Below are 25,605 nucleotides of genomic sequence, written 5' to 3' on the forward strand. Positions count from 1 at the left end.
GACAGGACTAGAGCTGGGCGATATGTTCAAAAACGTTATCACGATAAACAAAATTCATATCGTTCGATATCGATACATATCGCGATAAATGTCAAATCATGATTTCTTTCACGTTTGAAGGCTGATTTTGCTCTTGGGTGGTTAATTGTGGTTTTAAACTATCACTTATGGTCGGATCATGACAAACACTCGGCAAACAGTGGAACATTTCACTAATCTGTCATGGAAGAGTGGAAGAAGGTTTCTGAGCTGTTTTTATCAGCTTGAAAAGCACAGCTGCAATTTTTGTAATAGTCATGATTTAAGAATTAATAAAACAGGTTATTTTTAGCTGTCTGGTGACGAGCGCTCGGCTACCCCGTTACAAATGTTAAACAAGTGGCCAACAACAGTGCTAAACTCATCAATTCACCGTGTTTTGCCGGAGCGCTGCTTCAAGTTAGCCAGCAGCTAAAAACAGCCAGCCTGGAAAGACAGCGCTCTCCCGCTCTCCAGTGCCTCACAGCTTCCTCAGTTTACTTTCGAACATGAACCCACTTCTTTCTTTCACTTTCGCTGCTCGAGAATGCACTAATACTAACATATGACGGTTTGGCACTGTAACACGGCGCTGTAGACATGATTTAACACCGCTGAAGTTGTTAGGATGTACGGAAAGAGGTGAGTTTGCTGTAGGACAGTACAGTTACACCACTGACCTCGTCACTCACACTCGGTCACAGGAGAACAGATCGCCGGTCGCTCCACTCAAACAGGGACTGTTTAACTCCGCGTTTCAGCCGTTGCTAAAGTATATTTGGCCACCCTTTTTTACTCGTGGCCCCCTCCCTCTCTAATCAAGTCGAAAAATTCGGAAGTGCGCCCTCTCCTGGCGACAGCAGAGTAGTGTCGCTTTCCTTGCAGTAGAAAACGCCACCAGGGCTTTCGCTAAAATGTGGAAGTGTGAGAATGGTGTATTATATTGAACATTTATCGAACCTGTCTTATCGCTCTATCGAGGAAAAGTTATATCGCGATACTTATCGTTATCGTTTTATCGCCCAGCCCTAGACGGGACTATCCTTTTTTAATCAAAATCCTATTTAAATTGATCTTAATAAATTCTCTAATAAATGTAAAATATCACCAAGAGCAAGTATTAATACTGATGTCATTATAGACCAGGAATTTTCCAGTGCATTTTTAGTACATAGACTAATACTTAATATAACATAACACAGGTGGTACATTCCAACGGCTTGCTTTAAGAAGTCTTGTTAAAAATAGGAGATTCTAAGAAAAGGGAATGAAAACATTTCAATGAAGATCAATCAAGTTTGTGTATTAGCGATTACATGCAAGGCTACCTTCAGACGCACACCAGGTGATGTGCAAAGGCCGATACACAATGGCCCATTTTGTAACTTTAACAGAACCTCAAGTCTGCGATGGCTCAACACATGAAAAAAATCTTTTCAGACTAAATTATCAGCAAGGTCAAAATTTTGTTTTCACATGAAAAGAACGATGGAATAAAAACTGTTTTGAGATTGACCTTCAACATGATTGCTAACCTTACATACACAGAACTTCAATTTCTGGAGGTGAGAAAAAAATAAAAGAGTGTAGCCAGAGAGATTTTGCTTGTGCAACATAACGTTGGCTGGTAAGCCTACACTCTTAAACAAATGGTAAATTCAGTAAAGAAAAGAAAATGGTTCTATATAGAACCATGAACACTCAAAGCACCCTCTGTATGATTAAAGGGTTCTTTGCATAATGAAATCGTTCTTCATATTGATGGAGAATGTGCTGTGGGTGGTTCTAGATAGAACCTTTTTGAAAATAGTTCTATACAGAACTAAAAAGAACACAGAGAGGCATGTCTCCACTGCATCACTCATGAGTTCCAAACTCAAGATTCAAGACTGGTTTATTGTCATATGTATTTAGAATATAGAGTATTCAAAAATACAATTAAATTTTTATACTACAGCGGCAGGCTACTACATCTAAAATATAACTACAAACTGCACTACACAGGGAGCAATAGAGGAGAAAGTTATTGCAAATACAAACGGCCTCTTGAAGCAACATCAACACAAGAACTGTGCATCAGGAGCTTCGTGAAATGGGTTTCTAAGATTTATACGTGCAATGCCAAGCTTCGCCTAGAGTGGTATAAAGCTCACCACCACTAGACTGGAGCAATGGAAAATTGTTCTCTGTCGTGATCCATCACGCTTAACTATCTGGCAGTCTGATGAATGAACCTGGGTTAGTAGATGCTAAGGAAATGATACCCATCAGAATGCATGGTGCTAAAAGTAAAGTTTGGTGGAGGAGGGATAATAGCCTAGGGCAGTTTTTCACGGTTTAAGCTTATTTTCAGTGAAGAGTAATATTAATGCAACAGCATACAAAGATATATTACACAACATTACACAAACAACATGCTTCAAACTTTGTGCCAACAGTTTGGAAAAGGCCCTTCCAGTTCCCAAATGACTGTGTCCCTGTTTGGTACGGGGGAACTCCAGTGGCCTGCACATTATTGAGAGAAACAAGGATGTTGACTGCAAGCCAGGCCTTCTTGTCCAACATCAGTGCCTGACTGAATGGACACAAATTTCCACAGACACACTCCAGAATCTTGTGGAAAGCCTTCCCAGAAGAGTGGAGTAAGGTACAGCCATAAAAAGGGGCCCAACTCCATTTTAATGACTGTAGTTTTGGAATGGGATGTCCAATAAGCGACCAACAAGTGTCATGCGAAGTGTCCACATACCTTTGGCCACACAGTTTACCACACAACTTGAGTTCCTAAATTAAACATCAATTGTTCTTATTTGTTTATTTTATTAAAGGTAGTTTTATGTTTTACAAAGCAACAGACATTAGGCTCATTTTTAACTCAATCAACTTGATCAGCTACTACACTGCATCTGTTTTGCACATACTTTTGCAGTCACTTAATAGGCATCTTCAGATTGCCTTGAATTTTCCCCCTAGTCATGAATATGCCAGCAGGGAGTGTTTTTAAATGGCACACAATTTTCTTCCCGTTGTCCACAACATCACTGATGCTGCACTGTGACAACAGACCTTCATGCACAGCAAGCTGCAGGGACTCTAAAGTAGGTAAAGTATGTAACCGTATTCTTTGCTTTATTCCACAAGACTACAGCATATTCTTTTCTTTAAGCTTTTTTTCTATGGCTATTAAAATATAAATGGGTGACAATTCAAAGGGACAAAAAACAAAAAGTAAGATGTTGGACTACTCAGAATAGCTTCAACACACCTTGGCTATATAGAACCATGAACTCTCAAAGAACCTTTTGCATAATTAAAGGTGTTCTTTGCATTGTGAATTGGTTCTTCAGATTGATGGAGAATGTGCTATAGACGGTTATAGAACTTGTTTGAAAATGGTTCTATATGGCACCAAAAAGGGTTCTGCAACTGTTATGATATCAAGCTTGTAACCACAGAAGAACCCTTTTTGGTGCGTAACAGAATCCTTTTCAAAAAGGTTCTATATAGAACCATACACAACACATTTTCCATCAATTGGAAGAACTATTTCACAATGCAAAGGGTTCTTTGAGTGTTCATTTGAATTTCAAACATTCTTTGAGTGTTAAACTGAACTTCAAACGTCAGTAATGAAGGTAACTGCAGTGACCTTAACATATTCAGGCACTCAAATGTACAGAGAGGCTAGAGTCATTCCTTTAATGTAGACATGCTATACATTAGTGCTCAATGTTCAGTCAGTCAATGAAAACCCAAATTGTCAGCAACTGAAAAGGTCTCGTCACCCAAAGTGATGAATTTAAACTGTCAGATATCATGTTAGATTTGACAGCATAAAGATGGTTTGTGATACATTAATAACAAGCCTCACCTAATGTCTGCAACTGACATGTAAAAGTTTGATGTTCTAACACTTGCTTGAATGAAACCAGTCTGCTCTTTGGTTCTTCTACTTCTTTAAATACTCACCTAAACTTGTAAATCTTGTATTTGCTGCTTCTGACACCTGAAATAACTTGCTTCCAAAATTGCAACAGGTGTTTTTACTATTGCTGTGTAATGTCAAGTCATCTCGTGGTTTAAATTAAGCTTGCAACCTAATAACAACTGCGAGTAAAGAACAGCTCATGTTCAATTGTTCAATTTAGCAAACAAACTAATCTGTGTAGAGGATCTGTTAACTTATTATCAACAAAAAGTAATTTGACCATGGGCACCTAAACCTTTGCATGTGACTACAGATATACTTAGCCTATACTTACAGATATACTTAGAAAAATGTTTTTCATTTAAAAGAGTTGATTTGACCTTGAATGTGCCTAGAATTGTACATAAAGAATGACTCACTGTGAAGAATGCTAAACAAGAATCTACATCCAGGAAGGAACGTTTCCCTATATTCATCCCTTCATGTTCTCTTAATCTCAGTGGAAAGGCAGGTAAGACTCTCCAATGGACACAAACAGTGATTAATCAGTAGATCAGTTTTAATCTGGGGGAGTCTTGAGTGGCTCTGTGCACCCACAGTCACTCTTTGCTCATTAGATGTCCTGATCAGCCTACGGTGAGTCAACTTTCTTCCATTAGCACACATTAGCATGGTGTCCAGAACACTCGTCACATGCATATTCTACCATCTACGACATCACCATGCATATGGACATAAAGTGTGTATCTGCACAGTGTGGCCGTTTTGTTTACCGACCTTAAGCACTGAGACTGTGGACTGTGTGAGGCAGCCATCAACTCCCCTGAATAATGAGTGTGTTATTTTCCATCATGTACATGGGCCTCTGTGTTCTCTGAGAGGCAATTTAAGCTCACATGTAGCGAACTGAGGAGAGGGAAGTGGGGGGAAAACCTAACCGAACTGCACACAACACAAGGTGAAACTATGGTAATTATGCCTGGGCTCCTTAATGGTAATGGCAAGGTGAACGCGAGCTTTATGAACAGAGAGAGGGAGAGTAGACTAGGCCAGAATCTAGTTTCAATTACCAGCCGAGACAGAGGAGCAGAGCTAACAGGAAGGGCTTCACTAAGAGGCAATTATTCGTCAAGAACACGGACGTGGGGTAAACAACCGGGCTTGAATGTCAAAGGAAAAGAGATGGAGACAGCAAGAGACAGAGAAAGGAGGGAGAGGGACAGACGGGGGGTCTATCTGTGATTGTTTCCACATTCAAAGTAGTGTCCATCGATGAGCTGGGGATTTGAGTATGAAAAGGAAATTTACTCAATTCCTTCAGAGCTTTATTGGTCAAAAACTCCATCGTTTGTGTTTTTCAGTTTTTGTAGACAAAAGGACTTCTAAAAGCAATGGGTAGTTGTTACACTCAAAAAACATACAAAATATGTGTATATTTACAAGAAGCAGCTTATTTGTCAATGATTTTAATGAAAATGCAAAAGCTCTGTTCCGATTGATCACTGAATGGACTTTTTATTACACTTTAGGGAGCTCATTTTGTTTAATTGTATTACTTATCAAAAGCCCTGACTCTTTTAGTATACCACTATTCCCATCAAAAGGATGCAGTCCTTCAGGGTAACAGAAATCAATGTAGAAATAGTGCCATTTTGTAGTTGTTGGAAAGAACAAAAATGGTAGAGGCCACTATTTTCAGGCAAGTTAAAGCTTGAGAAAAGTACGTCCAGGCACTCCAGATAGTGCACACACAAATTGAATCATCCCAAAAATCTCCAAGCACTTTAAAATAATTACATTTCCAGAGGAACAAACAGAAAGGCACAATAATTAAACTCTCTCACTTGTTTCTCTTCTGTCTTCTGTGAGAACTGTAAGCGAACACACGAGCAGCTGATGGTGGGATTAGATTGGAGAATTAATTTCAGCTGGAAAAAAATGCATTTGTGATCCACCCATCCCCGCTCTGCATGTAGATTTTCTGTTCAGTTGAGTGCCCTCAGAATTGGAACTACTGGATTTGTTTTCACATGCAACATTAAAACTCAATGTTGCCAAACTCACACCAAACTGAGTGTCTGAATGTTCATCGGCGGTCTACAGAAGAGGCTGTTCAAAAGATGCATCTCTGCCTGAGAGGAAGTGTAGGTAAGCCAAAGCGATGGCAGCCTTCAGACTTTTGTGAACCTTTAAATAAAACAGACTTTATTCTTCAGGAACACTAAATAATCACAGCAAAAATTAATCTAGCTATTCACCCAAGATAAGACACAGCAGTCAGTCAGGACTGGAGAGCTGCAATTTCTGTAGGCAGCTAATGATCTAAGTAATGTTAATGGAGCAAAGTCATTTCCAGTGGTTTCTATTACTGTTACCCAGGGTGAATGGGGTGCAGGAGGGGTTTGGCGAGGGGTTAAGGCTTAATGCACTTACTGAATACTGTAGGTACTACTATACACTAAAGCATATATGCCCATGCTAGGCACTTTATTTATTTTAACGCAACATTTAATTGGCTTCTTGCCATACACAGAGCTAGGAATGAAGTCCACAAACACTTTACAGCTGAAGAGCTCGCAGACTGACTTTTTTTCCCAACCCTAAATAATACTGCTGGACACCTTAAACTGGTAAACTAGTAAATCAAAGTCTTCTAATGCATCATTCTTGGAAACCACAGCAGCTGAAATTAATAGACTACTATACATTACAATAAACATACAATACTCTTTCAAAACCTATATTAAACTCAAGTCACCAGTGTTGGCACCAGTTCCTCTCAAATCAACCTGATATTGTCTCTGTTTATTATGGATTAAGAAAAACATTAGTGGTGCATGATGAAATCGGCAGATATTTGCTCCAAATAAGCAACCAGCCAATTTATTATTTTTATTCTGTGTTGCAATTGTACAATGTACTTGAATGCTAATACTGTACCTTGATAAAAATAGCCCAATTTGGCGGTATTCAAAAACACTAATCAAAATCCATAATATCCTTAGCCATTGATACCTTAAGGAAGTGTCTCTTTTTATAATAAGCTCATCAAGTTAAAACTGACACATTAAATAAAGTTGAGCCTCTTCCAATGATGGAACAATACTAACAATACTAACAGTGGCCCCTTGTTGTTTATTTGGGATGTTGTTTAAATGCAATTCACACTTCTTAGAAGTATACTTATGTAGTTTTTATTTTGTTAATATTTTAACTACTGCTACAAAAATTTGCAGATTTCATAGCACCAGCACGACATGCTCAAAAAGTACAGTCCTGTTTCAGTAAGGCAGTTTGTAAAGCTTTTATACTGATATATAGTATTTACTTCATTCTCAGGCCTAGAATCCTCATCCTCATACAGCCTCGAGTGTCATGAAAAGCAGTTTCAGTACATATTATGAGATGATGTAAAATCCACCTGTCACAACCACAGAGGTTGTGAGCACTTAGTGGTTCCACGCCTCCATTTCACCCTGAAATACTGAAACAAAAGACCTTCCCTAAAATAGGGCTAATCATCAAAGATAAGTACAGTCTTTAGCCTGTCAATGTCCTCATATGAGAGGTCTGTAGTTACAGATATTTATATCATAGCACACCCACAAACGGCTCTAAATGACTTACACACACACACACACACATACAGACGCACAACAAAGACACACAGCAGCCCGGATACACACAGTAGCATGTATCTGAAAAGAAGCAAACAAAGGTTGAATGGCTACATATCTGAGCTGTTACAGAAATTGACGAACATATTTAGGGTATAGTATACCAGCTACATGAGCTAGAATTTGGTCTGTCAAACACACATTAGCATTAGAGGCTGTTTACACATTAAGTCTGGGGTTACGATAAAATTTCTGTCATTTTATCTACTCTTTTCCGATAATAACGCGATTTCTGAATGAACTTATTTGATATGCAAAGAACGTGATCTAACAAAGTTGGACACTTTTATTTAGTTTGTGTCACAATCTCATTTTGAACAAGAAATCACATGAATGGTAACATAATTCACAACAGAGCTGAGCAATCTGACAATATAGTTTATAGTTATAGTGACAAAGTTTTATTGTGACAGTATGCTTTTCTGTGCATACTGTGGATATCTTTCATTCTTAAAGCACACTGAGCAAATGCATGTTTCATTTAAAAAAGGGCATAGTCCTTTTTTACTGACTTAGTGCAGTACAACGTGAAAAACTGAATAAAAATCACTGCACCTACGTACTCAAGTTTTGATGTCAGTTTTTACATGCGGCACTACTAGTGCACTGTGTATATTTGTGAAATTATTGTGCTTAGGGCTGTGATGATAATCGCATTACCACAATACCCTAGTTATGTAAGGCCTACTGCAGGGTTGAGCTCATTACAGGCATCCCCACAATATTTCTTTTCGTATTTCATTTGTTTTGCTGGTGAAAGTTACATGTGTGTTATATAAATGTGATGCCTACTGTGAGGTTGAGTTCATTATGGTCATCCCTGCAATTGTTTCTGTTGTCGTTATATTTTTATTTTTTTTGCTGGTAAAAGTTACTGGTGTGCATATGGTGTGTGATATGAAATATAAACACACTAATCATTGTTTAGTTATCATCATTGACTGCCTTCAATTCTATGTTTAAGGGATTCTGGAGAAACAAAACTTCAGTTGCTGGTCACTTCAGCTTTAAGCACAAAGGAGAGGGACAGTCCCTGATTATCATTAATTATTTCAAGGCTTAAGTAGTTGTTATATCTACAGGTAACATTCATTTGAATAAATACCCACACATAAAATACACAGACATTAAAGAAAGACGCATAACAGTTGGATTTTAACTGCAAGTGCTTATAGTGAACACACTTCTCTTATGTGGTTTTGCCCATACAGTTGACGATAACCAGTTGACATTATTCTATTCAACAATGGCCACAAATCTAGTTCCTAAGCCAATTATTATGTCAAAAACTCAGGCATATTTTGGCTTTGAGCCAGACGACAAGAGCAGGAAGAAATACGTCTAATTAAATATCACATTTTAGAATTAACCATCCTGCGGTGTTCACCGGTGCTGCATCTGACAAAGTTACCCTCAAATTCACGTTACCCTTTACAAATCACGTAGCAAATCGGATGCAACACCAGAATTGGCAGCAGCAAACCTGCCTCAGGAGGAGATACAACCTCAGGCCAGCAGCAACAGTTGGGAGTCTCTATGGCCTGTGCGAGAGAAGAAAGTACCAAGGTGACAGCACCACAGATCAGGCACAATTTTGGCTTTGTCACTCATCTGACTTTAGCTCTGACATTAGTCAGACTTTAGTTTATCATCTAAACTTGTGTCAGCAGAGCAGCAGTTATTCAGAATCATGCCTGTACTGTGGTGATTGCACTGTTTGGGTCTGTAGTCTGCTCTCTAAGCTAACGTTAAGTTAGCCGTTTAGGCATAGAAATATCAAAAAATGGCAGCAGGTGTTGGGTTATGGGCGGGGGGCTTGTCGTCAGCAGGGGGACGAGGGGGCATTGGCGGTGAACCGCCAAACAGTGGGGATACACTGCTTTTTCACCATGGTAAGAAATCCATACCATCACAGCTCTATGTGCGATACATATTATGTTGTCATTAACATGATCTTAAGTATTGCGATACAATATTTTTGTCATATCAACCACCCATTACAGTCATGTTTTACTCTCCTCTCTGAGAATAAATCAATAATAAACGCTTACTGATCTGAGCTGTGGTCTGAACGAGTTCATATGCACACGGTGCCTCCAATAAGAAAACATTTTTCATATTTCATTTAGTGATAGAAATCACAGTAGCACATAGAAAGCCCGGTTCTACACAATAAAATTACTAAAATGGTTTTACTGCTGGACATGCAGGTAGTATAACTCCTCTAACAGCAGATTTAACCCCTTTTCACAGTAGCCATAAAATGCAATTTCCACCTGTTATGTCCCTCAGTTTTTGTGCTATGCATTTTTTTCTTCAATAACACTGATGGAATATGCTTTGATGGAAATGTGTGTGATTTACAAAACCAGAAGCGAGCTGGATATCTGCCTTCATAGGCGAGAAAGCAAGTTAATATATATATGCTTTTTAGAGTGTTTTTATTGTGTTGAATTGCTTTTTTTATTGTGGCAATTTATTGATATTAAGTAAACTGCAGCTGTGCTGACTGTTTTATCTCAGCGCATTCATCATTTAGGTTTCACAGCAGGAGGTTCCTACTTATCCCCTTTCACCCCTCATTGCTCACCAGCAGCTCAACACAGTCTCGCAACAGCCAACAGCGTTCTAGTTAATCTGATACAATTTTGGGTAACAAATATGTAATTTGGCCATATTAACTCAAAATATCTGATTCAACTGGCATTCCTCCTAGCGGCCACTCTATCATTAGATTCACGTAGTTAACATAGGTTTTGTGTCTGGTGTAAAAAGCACATTAACATATACACCATTTCCTTTTTTTTACATCTGGTAATCTACTGTAAACATTTTTTTCTTCACCTGTTACCACCAGTGTGTTAAATGTTAGACAAGACTAAAACAGGTAACAAACTGTCTACATCTCCATATGAGAAGGCTTTGTCTTGCAGCTGCTGTATTTTCTCCAGTAGTCAGTGTCACTACTGTCCAGAGGACTTTCTAGACATGAAATAGAAGTAAAGACTTACGTAACTGTATACAGATACACTCTCATGCAAAATGGACAGGCCAAGACCAAAAAAGCAAAACATTAAGTTTTTAATTGTCTTAACAACAAAATCACTAAACAAATATCTTAACTTAGTATGTAATATGTTTTCCTTTTGATTTCTTTAAATGTTGAACTTTTGTTAGCTAAACTTGCAGACAACCTTTTAAAGAAAAGTCAATATTGTTCCACTCAACACTGATGGCTTAAAACCTTTGAAAAACATTGCCAAGCTAGTTTGTGTTTAATGTGAGACCAAATATTCTCAACAGGGTTTAAATCGTGACTCCGACCAGCCCAAAACCACCAGCAAAATAAACATCATATTTTGGCCCATTTTCTTTGCACAGGAGTGAAGAAAACGCTTTCTATTTAAGCTTGTACTAAATGTGGTCAAGACCCATCTCTGATGACCTTGAGTGATCCAATCGTAACCCCTTCACAAAATGTCTTGGGGCTGTTTACACCTGGCTTTTCATGCAGCCAAGTGAAATCTAAACATGATCCGATCACCAAAACCGCATGTTGATGCAAGGTGTAAACAGCCTCTTGAAAGTACTGACTTTTCACTCGTTTTCAAGCCCGAAAACCATTGGAATTATCACTGAATACTAAATCACTGAATATTTAACACTAAATGAAAGCTGAGATTCTGTTCTTTGAATACCGTTCTCATGGTGTTATTTCATATCCAAACTCGAGCAAAAACAGCAAAACAACCACTCTCCACATACTTTGATACCCTCTACTTGAATCACTAAATGCACTTTGAATGTGACTTTCTGCATGTGCTTGATCATTTACAGACTTACAGTTTTAGCTGCTGTAACGATGTACTGAAGCACCATCTCCCTCTTAGTACTCAAGTCCTTCTCTCGGAGTGGAGCTCTCTTGTCCTCGTTCAGGTTCATATCCTCCTATCACAAAGAGAGCATGGAGAAAAAAAAGGTTGAAAGTGAAACTGTCTAGCAAAACCTGTTTTCAAACTTTCAAAGTCTATCTAAAGTTTTACTAATAGGTTAAGTATGATACGACCCATGGAAGGGAGTGATTTCATGACGCAAAAACACCACCACATTTTTTTTTAAGTCTAGTGATTGTTTTTATGTTACTCAGCAATATTAATTACATTTAAGGATTCTTGGATGTCAAGTAAATATCTAATCAAACTAAAACACATGTTCTCTCTCTTGAAAGATTGGCACCTGAACGAAAAAGGGGGAAATTTGCAGGAGTACAAACCGCACTCCTAGATACCTCGATAAGATCCTGCTTCAAAACTGCCGAGAGGAGATATGATAAAAGGAGAGACGAGCGCAAATGAAAAAAGGAAAGAAAAGAAAGTGATGCAAGCTCCACTGCTAAAGCAGTTATCAAAGCCACAGAGTCACCCTGGTGTCAATACAACCAAAAATCAAAGCAGAATACAAAGCAAGGCTGATAACGGTTCAGTAACTCCTGCAGCTCCCCACAATCACTAGTGAGAAGAATATGAAACCTTATGAGGGAAAAACATGTATGATGCAACAGAAAGGCTTAAGATTCCTATAAAATACTTTTGCTATTAAGCCATCTATGGTTTAAGTTGCTCAGTCAATGCTATGAGTTTGCTATGAATTTGGGTCAGACGTACAGGCAGGTACTGACATTTCAAAGAGAGAGTCAGTCAAACGTCAGCGTAAAACGTCAGCTATTGCTGAAGTATATCACATGACTGAACCTCACGCCCAAAACTTGCTCTTAATAGTTATTAATAGTTAACAGTAGTGTGAAAACAGTGTATTGCATCATGAAATCTGAAAGTTCACCATGATTTGATTTGATTAAACTATTGTACAATTTATTATTTTGAAAAAAAAAAACACTAATTACACAAATGAGATTGGCAGAAATGTTTACACGGTTTCACGTCCCACTCAACTTGGAGAAGGAAAAATTGTCTCTAAGTAAATGGCTTAAGAGGTGAATCCAGTAACATTCAAAGTAAGGTTTCAAGTTGAAATATTTACTAAAGCACTCACTGTAAAGCAAAGTAAGAAAAAGGTTACCTGCACATCTGTTACAAGCTTCTTTTGCCAAAAAAATTCCACTATCATGAGCTTAGTACTAACAAAATGGAAACTCTTAAGCACACACATGAGGAGGTGGGGTAATGTAATTTTTACTGCCATTTCTCAGTGATTTTAGTCCCATCCGAATGTGGCATGTCAATAATTTTCACACGCACCTGGAGTAATGATTCCAAGGCTTTTTACCTTCTATAAAACAAACGCACAAATAACCTTAGGTTATGTTAATCTTGTTCAAATATGCATAAAAAAACATCATATTCTGTGGAAAAGGAGTGCCTCAAATATGGAAGCACTCGAAGAAGCGTTTACTTGTGTACTCTGTGGCTAAAATCAAGCCACACTGTCCTACTTCAAGAGTACAACTCAGTACATCAAAATGTAAAAAATTACAGATAAATAGTTTTATTTTATGCAGTGATACTCGTTGTTGCCTGTAAATGTTGAAGCTAATAACAAAACTAATGACACACTGCATTCACTTTACAACAAGACAGACGTTTAGGGCATTTCTTATCCCGTGCGAATTAGTCAAGATTACAGACGTCCCATGATAAACTACCACACTTCACCATGTAAAACTAATCCTGTCCAAATAGTGCTGAAGGTTACTAATAAAGTCAAAGTTTCCACATTAAACACCATCATACAATATTATGTGGGACACCTTTAGATTGATCGTTACTTTTTTTGTTTTTATTGATTATTTTATTGTAAACATAAATCTTAAAATACATCTTAATGACATTTAAAGCATATTTGATTTTTTTTATATTATAATATTGTAAACCGTGATAAAAAGTTAGGTAATAGTTTTGATTTAAATTTTTAATATCAGCATATCCCTAACAATATGCATAATCAATGGTTGAATCAGACAAAACTGCCACATTTAAAAAAATACCATCAAGAACGTAAACATTTTCCATACTGTGCTGCATAAACCCAACTAAACAGGACTACACTCTTTGTAACAAAACATGCAGTTGGTCAAGGTTCTGACGATATTCATGATATACTCAGAAAAGCATACTGTGATGTAATTTATCACCATCATGATAAATACAGTCATATGTCTCACCCTTAAACATTAACTCTCTTCACAAGCTTCTAGGACAGCTTTTATTCTAGTCAACTTTTAATCCATGATGTCAATTTATAGGAGTAACACTTTTTTTTAACATACTGAGCCAATGCGCACAACACTTTTCAAACGCGGCGACTCTAGGGGAAGCTATGACAGACAGGGAGAGAAACAGAGCGCGTCCTTGGGACGTCTCCAACAATGTTCAGCAGATGGCGTGAGCGGAGGGAATCACGTGGCATTACACAAACAAAAATATATAGGCTAATCATAGAAAAGAGAGAGGGCGACCAGTTTAATATAATTCTTGCAAGTCTCCCTCACTTGGTTTCTTTGCCTTCAACCTTCCCCCTTTCATCCCCTTAGTGATATGATATATAAGCAAACCTGTTTAAGATTTGTCATGGGCGCACGGTTGGGCAGCTGTCCCTGCATGTCGGGGGAGGCTGGGGTAAGCGTGGCATGGAGTAAGGCACGGTGCAGAAAGGAGAAGCATCCATTACTGCCATTGGCCCTGTCACCTCAGCTGGCATGCTCATGAATCCTAAGCCTCGCTCGCCATAACTAATGACTTCGTCTCTACCCACGGTACCCACACTCATCCTCACTTCCCAACAGCTCTTGCTCCTGTCACTCAATCCGGCGCTCTGCAATGTGACAAACACACCTACGGATGTACTAAATGCCCTCGCACTTGCAGGGGCTGCTTACCATATGCACCCAAACAGCAGGAAATGTATGCAAGCAAGAAGATAACATTGAAATTTGATTAAATATTCCTGTGGTTCAAATGGCTTACTGCAAAAGCAGAGTTCTTAAGAAATGTTTTGTTCAAGCATGACGAGCCAAGTCTAGTACATTTACACTATACACACTTCTGTTGAAAAGGTTGAAATCATGTCATAATAGTAATAGTAGAGGCTAAAATGTAAACTGTGAGTTTACTTATAGCTTAAAAAATAATGGGAATAAAGAGAATTTTTTCACTTAGTAAAAAGCTATGAACGATAAACCATTCATAGTAGTTTCTTGACCTAAAAACCATGAATAGTTATTTGGTCAGCAAGACAGATTTTCATACTACTCTCTCAATGACTACGGAATCTACAGATGCATTAATCATTGAAAATTTCTTCTGAATTATATTTACTCTTTGGCCTGTTGGAAGATACATTTCACTATACTGCTAGACAGATATTTATTCTGCTGGTTTATATTGCAAAAAAAATAAAAAAATGTATTTTACTTCTCTGGTCTTCTTAGGTCCCATCTCTCAATCTGTGGTTTTCTCAAATAACATCTTTACCTACTCTTGAGAAGTTAACTTTTGATTTACACCAAAAGACAGAAAAATATTGGCAAATATGGTTTCCTCTTTGGAATTATATTGATAATTTATCTTAATTTTGTACTTATCCATGTTTTTTTTGGTTGTATAATCATTCATAGATTTTCCACTCACATGGTCCCTCCCATGTCCCTTCCAAATGCATTTGTATCTGTGAACTGTTACCTGACAAGTGTCTTAATAAAAATATAACATAAAATAAATAAAATAATATAAATAAAATTATATAAAAAAAGAACATTTCTTCTGAAAAAGTTTTATACATGTATCTGCAACAAAATTGGTTTTATGTTATTGAAAATGATTACAAACTTTTGAACAGCAGTGTTTGTCCAAAATAAAGAAAAACATATGTGAACATTTGAAAATTCAGCACGTCAATGGTACTAAATTTACACACCAGAAAACATTTGCTCTTTACACCTGAATATAGCCAATTTGTCAAAGTCAATTTCTTGCAGTGGCAGTGCAAAATTTTTCATAATGGAGCAGCATTTTATATTTTGGCCATGGCTAAATCGGCCATTATCCTTCTCGAAGGACACCCGCTCATTGAAAACTAGCCAAGTTATGCCAGATTTGTCCTGCACTATTGGCAGAGAAAAATCATGTTTGATGTGCATACACAAGTAAGCTTGTGTGTATGTGTGAGCAAGAGAGAGAGAGAGAGAGAGACACGTTTCCCTAATCTCTTCTGATATTTCAGTCCATTAACACAGCTGCTGATATTCACTGGATGTTTAAGGATGAGTGCAGCCTGTACAAACAGAGAGAACCACTAAAAGTCAGAGATAGTAAATACACATGAAGCAATAAGCCATAACCACAGACTGACATTACAGCTTCCAAATAACTTTAAAAAGGTGAAAATCTTTTAACAAAATGGGTGTTGTGCTTTCATCACGGCAAATTTAGGCTTTAATGAGTAACAAGTCACGTGATTATGATTACTGACCCATAACAAACTCTATCTGATTAAAGGTTTAAAAACATGAGCATTATTAAAATTAATTCCATGGATAGTAATTGCAGGTGATAGGGGTCACTAGATTAGCAGAATGTGTCTGATCTTTCGTGACACTGTACAAGGACTGGGCAGTATCCACTTGTTTCATACCAACAAACAGTCCCCAAATATTACTTTGGTTTGGGGGGTGGGCGGTGCTGTCATGCTATTAGAAACAAAACTGATGTATCTGGAGTTTTCATTCCTTTCACCAACTGATGAAACAAAACTTTGTAAAGAAGATAGAAACTAACAGAAAATAACACTGGAAGAAGTCAAAACAGAAGAAGGGTCAGTTTTTTTATTTTTTTTTTTTAAGCTGATCGCTTTTTTTTCAGGGTGGAAGAGGGGCTGAACATCGTACTTAATTATGTGAAATAAAAACTGCACTGGAAATGTATTTGTTTGGTAGTTTATGAGGAAGACATAACATCATAATTTTCAAACAGCATAGAAAAACATATTACTCTTACACCTCGCAACACTCAACTGGACATGTTCTTATCAAAGGAACAATGAAAGTCACATTTTCCAATAGCACCTTTCGGCTGTTTCAGACAAAGCACATCACACCAGATTTGTCCATCACATTATCTAGGCCACCAAGCTTACCATCATCTTTTCAAAGAGGGCAAGGATCTCCTTCTCTGTGGTGATCTTGGATGAGAGCTCCTCAAACTCCAAGGAAGAAGACCAGTCGCTGGTGGAGGAGTGCTTGGTCATGTGGGAAAGGTTTGGCCGCTCCTTCTTACTGCCTGGGATGCGGATACTCGCAAACCTGTCCAGCTAAGAACAACAACAACAACAAACCAGAACATGTCAATCATCAATCGTCAATAAAAAGAAAAAGAATACAAAGTCTGACTGTACTTTTGAGTTCACACCACAGAGCAAAACGCACATAAACAATCTTTACAGGGATAATAAAGGGTGTCCTCAATGATGATTACCATTACTTTCAATTACATTTTTCTACACAGCCCTAATGTACAGTCATTAGCATTATTACTGTTCTTAATAGTGAGTCTTCATCAAATCCAAACATGATGAATAATTGCCAAACCTAATGTCGTAAAAACATTCACAGCATCTCTTTTCTCTATAGTTGTGGCAAACTTTAATCAAAAGTTCTACAGTATACTAAATCATCTAAGATGTTTCAATTGGCATGCCTGACAGAGAGCCACAGCATCTGCAGTGTCCCTGCAACCCTGCATTGATTTATACTGAGGGGGGTGGGCGCCCGCATCACATAGATAATGATTTCCTAATTAGATTAGATTTGTCAGGGAGCTGTTTGCTCTCTCATTCCCCCCAGTGGTGGCTGCAGGGAGTTAGGGATTGAGATGTCACTGCTAGGTGATAAGATAGGTGGTTTATTTTCAGGCGCTTGCCCCTTTCTTCTTTCGGAGCAGGGTAAATTACCAACACTTATCTTCAAGGATATTTTCATGGAGGCCACCCATTGTGTGTTATCTGACTAAGCAAGAGAGTTCTGCACGCAGATAATCAGCAGTGACAGTGATGCGAAATTAATTAAAGACATTTGAAGAAGCAAAGGACGAGGGCGTGTAACTTTCGCAGAGTGAGAAGCAAGGGATGGGGAGTGTGACGTCTGATACCAGACGACACGATCGTCAGTCTAATTTGGTTTGCAGCTGCCCTAAAGCACACATCACAACTTTGACTGATGGCACTGATCAGTTTAATCACAGTGTTTCGTCCCCAACGGAGGACAGAGGCAGTTTGCTATTCAGCCCTCGTTACCAGAGAATAGATAAATAAATATGGGAAGCTGGCACCCTGATAACAACAGCAGACATCATACCACACCTGACATGGGCTGAGCCAGATGATGAAGTGCTTTTCAGGGTTGTTTAGGTGTTTATGCGGCTGCAGCTCACTCACCCACAATATCCCTCTCCCCCTTTTCCCTCTGTGAGAGAGCCTAGCCTTTGATGCTGTTACTAATGGCTCCATTCTCTTCATTCCTTCTATTCCCTCCATCAGGCACCTCTTAAGTAATTCTGCCCTCACCTTCAAAAACATTTCTACCATAGTCAACCATCCCTTGCCATATTTCTCAAAAATCCTCTCCATTATTTCAAAAACATCAAACACACCTGAGAATATACCCTAGAATACACCCTGGACTCATCCAAAATCATAACGGCTGTCATTTACTGCCAGGAAATACTGAACTTACTTCGATCAAGCAATGTATCCATCTAGTCATGGATTTAGCCACCACAGCCAACAGTCAATCTATTCATCCATTTGTGTGCCTGGCTATCTGTCTAAAACCAAATCTTTGGCTTAAGAATGTGTGCTCCAACAAAGCCCAACACATAATAATGCTGATTAACTTATTCCAGTGTCTACTCCCCCTCTAGCATCAAGAGATCGTCTGAATCAATACCAAACAAACACAAACAAAAACACATTTTTATGCCAATCGATGCCACAAGAGCAACAACACGACTTTTAAGAAAACAGGGAAAAAGGACAGCAGAAAGAGAAAATAAGAGAGGGTTCAATAGGTGTGGGATTAAAAGTGAGAAGAGTGGAGGGGGAAAACTGATAAAGGAGACAAATAGTAAGAGCATATCGGATAGGAGAGAGGAAAGCGAGAGGAATGAAATGAGGCAGAAAGAGGGATGAAGATGACCGCAATGCTAAACACCAGTGGTGCTGCCAATTGCAGCGCGAGTGAGAAATAGCCATTGAATTCCATCGATAAGCAGACCTGGTGCTGCTTAAATGAACTGGCTCATCTACCCATAGTCCCATGCTCAAAATATTTCATTACCTTCAAATACTGCTTAAGGATACAGGTCCAACTGGTGAGGTTTGATACCATGTATACCCAAGTTTAATAAAGTTTTACGCTGAACAGCAGACAGCACTTCATTTAGTCTCTGTCTGTTACATTTTCCTTCGTGCAGAAAGGTTCCAGCTAAAAATAAGCAGTCAGTCACATTTGCTTTCTAGACTCTGAATTTATTTCTGACTGGGTTTGGTACGCCCTTATGCTGACAGATTTTCAAGTCACATCCAATACTTTTATTGGATTTCATCTCTCTACATTCAGTCTTATTCTTTGAATTTGTTTCATATGGCCCCTTCAATCTAGCTCAAGCTCTGACCTGTTTCTATGAAGAGAGGAGAATGACAGAACACTCACTAGAGTATTTCCTACTCATAAGCCACACTTGGACATAAACTACTCTTAAACACTGAGTCAGGTCCACAAGGTGCTTCACATGAAACAAAAAATGTGCCTTAGTTGAATACCTGAATAAGTAAACAAATGCTGTGCTGAGTTCAGATATCCATTTTGAAACAAACTCCATTCGTTCCTATGGTTTATTTCAGACCTGTGGAAAAAACACTGGACTACTGGATTATGAATGCAATAGAAGAAAGACTGCAGTACCAAAATTCAATATTAATATGTTCAAGAGAACTGTAGTCCCACTCACAAATTAAAGGGACAACCCCACCATTGTTCTCTCACAAATTTGTTTATCAAATCAGGAACTTCTAATAATGCTGATTCTTGTATCAGCTGGGAAAGTTCTATCATGAGCACCATCAGCTGTTTATTCCATTCCAAGCTTGTATGAAACACACACCAAACATTCTGCTCTATGCTGGTTTGACTCCAAAGTGAATTTCACTTAAACATCTTATACACACAAATTATTCTCCAATGAACAGATCAGTAAATTAAACAGCCTTCTGTTTTAATCCATTTCTTATCCTAACAATTATTATAATAATAATAATAATAATAATAATTTAACTACTAATTATTATTAACTACTAATAGCCTGCTGGAGCTCTGATGACTCTAGATTGTATTGATAGTTAGACTGCCCCACCCCCAGCCCACCAGTCCGTCACAATTACACTCAAAGGACATTATACTAATAAAGTTTGATTTAAGCAGCTAGCACTGTTGTTGGAAAAATGTTTGCTAACTGTAATCTCACTCTGTGCAAATAATAGTACACAAACCATTACCCCTTCGCACCATTCTGACTGCTATTCAGTCGGCCAGCTGTACCTTCATTTAAAGAGCACATGGTGATGCTCTACTTGCACTATCTATCTGGAACATTGTTGCCAATACTGTGTTTACACTGTTTTCACTACCTCAGTAACTGTTTTACTACCTCAGTAACTGCTGTGTATATGTATGTTATCTGACGTAACTTACAGATCACATTATTTTAAATATGTCTGCACCTTATTCCACTACTTCATGTCCAGAAATCTGTGCTGTGTCGGTGCTACACTGTCCGGTCTGTTTACTGTGCCTAATGTTGGTTTATCGTATTTATTGTATTGTTTCTAGCTTAATTTTTGTTTGCACACTGTCTGCACGTTCGCACTTTGTAATTTTGTACTTTTGTACTTTTTGTTCCTTGTTGCACCTTGTTCATGGAGGAACGTAATTTTGCTCCACTGTGTACTTGTACATAGATGGAATGACAATAAAAGCCTCTTGACTTGACTTGACTTGACTTGGTAAAACTGAATCTCCCACTTTTTTTTAACTCATATTTGCAACCTTATGAAAAGCAACAGATTTTCATCTGTTCTTGCAGCCGTTTACCCCTGTCAGCTAAAGGAGCTTAAAAAATTACCTTAAATTAACAGGTTAATATTTTCATTTTCAGTTTATTAGAGCATTCAACATTATAAAAGAACATTTGAAACAAAAAATCATGCTTAAAAGTGTCCCAATCCCCAATGGAGTTATGCAAAGTACCTGCTTCGTGGCTTCAAAAGCCTCATAATAATACACCATAAAAAACAACCATCACAGTATCATCACAGTGACTGCAGAGTCATTGGCTTGACCTCTGCAATCCTAAAAATCCTCTGAGATACTGGTGTTATCACACCTGACTGATATTACCTTGCCTTGTCTGGAACCTCTGCAGTTTGCATACTGCCAATAGCCTGTTGTTGCCATCAGCATGGGCTTGCACCTTATCCTTTAACCTTTAACACTTCAATTTTCCAAGGACCTGCACAAGAACCTTATTTTCAGAGTTTAGCTGGGTGTTCAGAAATATTATCCTGCAATTGCTCCACAAGAAACTCTCCTAAATCAACACGTCTGCCTCCACCTGCCAGCGGATAATCAACTTTCCTACAAATAGGAAGAAGCAAGTGAGGCAGGAGAAATTCTATATATAAAAATTATATGTATGAGATTATCACCAGCACCATTACTGTATACTTTAGATTATAGCTATAGAAATATGCCTTGTATAGGGGCATGATAGGGAGACTAAGCTACTTCCTTCTACTGTGAAAAATGTTAATATCGTACATGGTTTTAAGATTTATTAAAACATGGCACAGTTTGATTGCCATTGTATGTTATAAACTCTGTTAACAGTCTCACCCCTTAGAGATGACTGTGCTGTCAAACTCTACAGAACCTGTAGAGTTTAGGTCCAACCCTAATTGACTATCTGATCCACCTGATTATTGTCTTTAGAAGATCTTCATTAGATGCAACAGGTGTGTTAGATTTGGTTTGGAGGTGAAACCTACAGGAAGGAGTGTTGGTGACCACTAATTTACTCCAGTGCAAAAGCCCAGCAGTGGATGTACTTCCTATGCCAGTTGAAAAAGTTCAAGTACAAAGAGGCTAGTGGAACATTTTAGAGCTGAACATTTTGGAGAAAGTATCTAACTGATTTTTTGACAAATATTACAACTGCTATATAAATTGCAATCCCTTTTCTATAAATTTAGGTCTAGGCCTTTTATTGGCCAAGAACTCCAGCTTATCCCCTTTTATGCTTGAGGCTTGAACGCTGAACGCAGAGTGCCATACTGCCTGGTTGTCATGTACACGGCACTTTTCTAAAACCTTCAAATACTTAGTATGTATAAAATTAACCATTTTCAAATATGTCAGTTTATTTTTTTTTTCTTCACACCATCTTCTTCCTGATTGCCTTTGAAAAGTTTTCAATACAACTTTCATGTTCATCTTCACTCCACAAGATCTTCTAACAACCTCCACACAGTTTTCTTTAGTATGTCACTTTCTCATTGAGGGCTTTCAATTTGGAACTGTCTACCACCTCATCTAAAAAATATCAGCTTCAAAAAACAGATTAAAACTCATCTACTCTCCCTCTAAAATGTAAAACACAGAATTTTTTTTTGTGATTTTGTCTGGGTTATTTATTTAATCCAATTTTTTTTTCCCCATTGAGGACAAGTACTTCGTACAAGCACTTTGTGGGTCTTGTTACTTTGCCTGCACATTCTCTCTCTTTTGTTTGTATTTACTGTACCTTCTTGTGCAAATAATAAAAAATCATTTCAAAAAATGTTTGGTTGTTTCTAACTTTCTAACTCATCTGTCCCCACCCTAACACCTCATCCTGTTAAGGCCATGTTGTTGATAAAGTATGGTTGAAATTGAAGCTCTTATGATTTGAAATTCGCACTCTTTTGCTCAAATTGCGATTTCAATATAAAACTGATCCATCTTTCAGCCCTAGTTCTGTTATAAACAGAAATCACAGTGTCTGTCATCATCACCTCTATAATAATGTGGTGGGGTTTTTTTGTTTGTTTTTTTTTTTAAAGGGGGGCCTAATAAAAACCAGCTTCCCTCAGGCAGACACTTCAGTCTAATGAGGGTTACAATAACCAGAAGTTGCTTTTCTCATACCATACTCTTAATGCACTCAAGTTTTCTCTCTGTGGTTCTGCCATGTTGCGCCCCTGTTTTTAATTCAGTATGTGTTCCTTATTATCTTGCTGCTCAACACAAACTTTATACTAAATACTTCGCATATTCCTTTACTAACGAGTGATGTCTGTATCTGTGAGCACAGAGTAGCTCTTATTCTGAGCAACTGCACAATTTTGAGTCCACCACTCAATAAATGTTAGACCAATCAAAAAACAATTGCTCAAATGTTACACAAAGCTACCTTGAGCCGTTCGCTGATAGCTTTGTGAATCGACGATAGATTGCGTCCATCAAAACTGCCAATCAAGATGGACGATTTAAATGTCAGAAAACGTGCCAGCTGCAGCTTTGAGATGCACTAATCACATTTGTCTTGTAATCCAAGTTCTTTTAGTGTGTTTCTTTTAATGTGTAGCCAATCCTTATATCAGTTCAAGTATGTTCTCTGACTTGAAATAATTGTTTTTGTGATGTCGCACTCTTACAGCAGTTTAGTCTCCTCTCTTCATGTAACAATTATAGTGTTTCAATCTGGACTGCTTTTTGAATGATATGCAATACAGGCCAGCCAGTCAGAGCAGAGCTCATTTACATTCATCGGTCTTAAATACACTGCAACAAAAAGCAGCCCATATTATTCTAAGGAATATAGAGAGGTTAGAAAATTGGTAATGTAAAAAGAATTATGACTATCTCGCTACAAAGTACCATGCTAGTCACACAGAACAATACAATACGATACAACCGTAACTGTCACACAGATTTTCATCAAACCACTGGAGTACCTGCTTCATAGCTTCAAAAGCGCCATTTCATGAGTTATACCTTCAGAACATTCTGTGGCAGCAAAGCAGTACTTTATTTTTTAAACAGTGCTCATGCTTGTAAAACAGATAAAGTCAATACTATATACTATAGATGGACACCTTCCTTCAAAAAATATGAACGAGAGTATAAATTATATTGCAAGTCACAAGACATGCATTATTAGGTCCCATATTGCGAAAAATGTGGATTTACTTGCCCTTTTGACTATAAATGAGTTGGATATCATATGTAAAGATGTCGAAATATTAAATCTACAGGCCCACACACTACATATAAATAATCTTAACACGCCGTTGGAAATTTTGAACAATTTCATACACAAATTTTCTAATTTCACAGTCATGGCTCACTTAGTATTTACATTAGCTTATTTATAGTAGTATTTAGCAGCAGGAGATCGCTAGGAGATCATTGTGTTTGATGTAGCAAGAGTAAAGATAAGACAAACCTGAAAAAGACTTAACCTGTACTGCAGTTCAACATATGAATAGATAAAAAAAATTAATTAATTAGTAACAATATGGGACCTTTCAGGAAAAAACTAGCGGTTAAATGCAAACTATTCAAAATGTGTAAAGCCGGATATTTTAAACATTGTCTCACTGCTTAAGCAAACACCTGTTAACCAGGTTATCATGCAACAGCATCCCAATGGATAATTTAGTAGTTAGTAAGCAGGTTCTATGTTTGGCTGGTAGGCAAAAAATAAGACATGCAGCAATAGTTAACACTTGAAAAGAAAAAAGCAAGAAAAGAACTTGTTAGTGAATGGGCCATAAAATTGAATAAATCTTACCACATCGTCAGTAAGGGTTCGGATGTTTAAGGGCTACAAAGGAGGGGAGAGAGTGGATTTGATTAGAACATTGATTCATCAGTCTGGTAACAAGCTGTAAATGCAAATTTTCAAAATACCATGCTAAACACAGAACAAACCTCATAGCAGTAATCGCTTGACATGGGTCAAATTGAAATAGAATGAAATGACGAAATGAAAAAGCGTGGTCAGACACTTCACGTGGGACATAGCGTATAGGCAAGGATATGAGTAGATAAGCCTTATGTATAAGGTACCTCTACATTTAACGCCCTGGAGAAAAAAAAAGGGAAGCAGCTGGGATTTCTCTGCCTCATTTACAAGCACTTCAGCTCAGGATGCACGTATTATACAAGTGTGCAGTGCTGCTTAATGCCAGAACACTACAGCAAACATGAGAAATCCTGCAGCAGGTTAACGAATGATTTCTCAGCGGGCCTTGGCAAGGATGTGTGTATGGCGGTAACAAACAGCTCCACATCAACCAGGGGATATGCTCGCCGAATGAATTCAAAATGGTTGCAGTACAACTTGTCCAAACCGTTCCATTAATGCTAATCAGATCCAACAAGTGGTTTTTGTTTACTTTAGTCCAGGGTGAGAAAGCAAGAGGGTGATTCAGAGAGGGAGAGCACAATATTTCATTGTAACATCAACAAGCAATAGAGCGACTGAATGAGCTGTAGCAATAAAAAACATCTAAACAGGGATGCATCGATTCCGATACTGGTATTGTGTATCGGCCTAATACACACTCATTTACTTGTACTCATAAAAATGCACAGATACTAAGGGCATAACGATATGTGTATTCATCCTGAACCATCAATGTTCGGACATTATGGCTCAGTGTATGCAGTCGTACAGAGAATACATTGTATGCAAAAAAACTGATGAACTTAATGTGGAACCAAAGTTCACAAGTACAAGTTCCACTCAGAAACGTTAAGCTGTAAGCCATGAGCAAGTTAACAGCGGCAGTCCACGGAAAACCCTTTCTCTGCAGCTAGCGCCAAATGATTGCGTCTATCAAGGGCTCATAACCGCAGCAGCTCCATAACTC

General features: G+C 38.0%; 1 protein-coding gene across 1 annotated transcript in view; it reads right to left on the minus strand.

Moving 5' to 3' along the window:
• diaph3 (diaphanous-related formin 3) overlaps nucleotides 1-25,605 on the minus strand; it is a 433,509-nt gene that overhangs the window by 377,116 nt on the left and 30,788 nt on the right. Inside the window, exons 2-4 of the mRNA XM_036586844.1 lie at nucleotides 24,522-24,554; nucleotides 16,774-16,947; nucleotides 11,467-11,571 (exon numbers count right to left, since the gene is read on the minus strand). Coding sequence (XP_036442737.1) covers nucleotides 11,467-11,571; nucleotides 16,774-16,947; nucleotides 24,522-24,554 — 312 coding nt within the window. The remainder of the gene's footprint in view (nucleotides 1-11,466; nucleotides 11,572-16,773; nucleotides 16,948-24,521; nucleotides 24,555-25,605) is intronic.

This window comes from Colossoma macropomum, unplaced genomic scaffold (assembly GCF_904425465.1).
Source record: "Colossoma macropomum unplaced genomic scaffold, Colossoma_macropomum, whole genome shotgun sequence".
In the NCBI taxonomy this organism is placed as follows: Eukaryota; Metazoa; Chordata; class Actinopteri; order Characiformes; family Serrasalmidae; genus Colossoma; species Colossoma macropomum.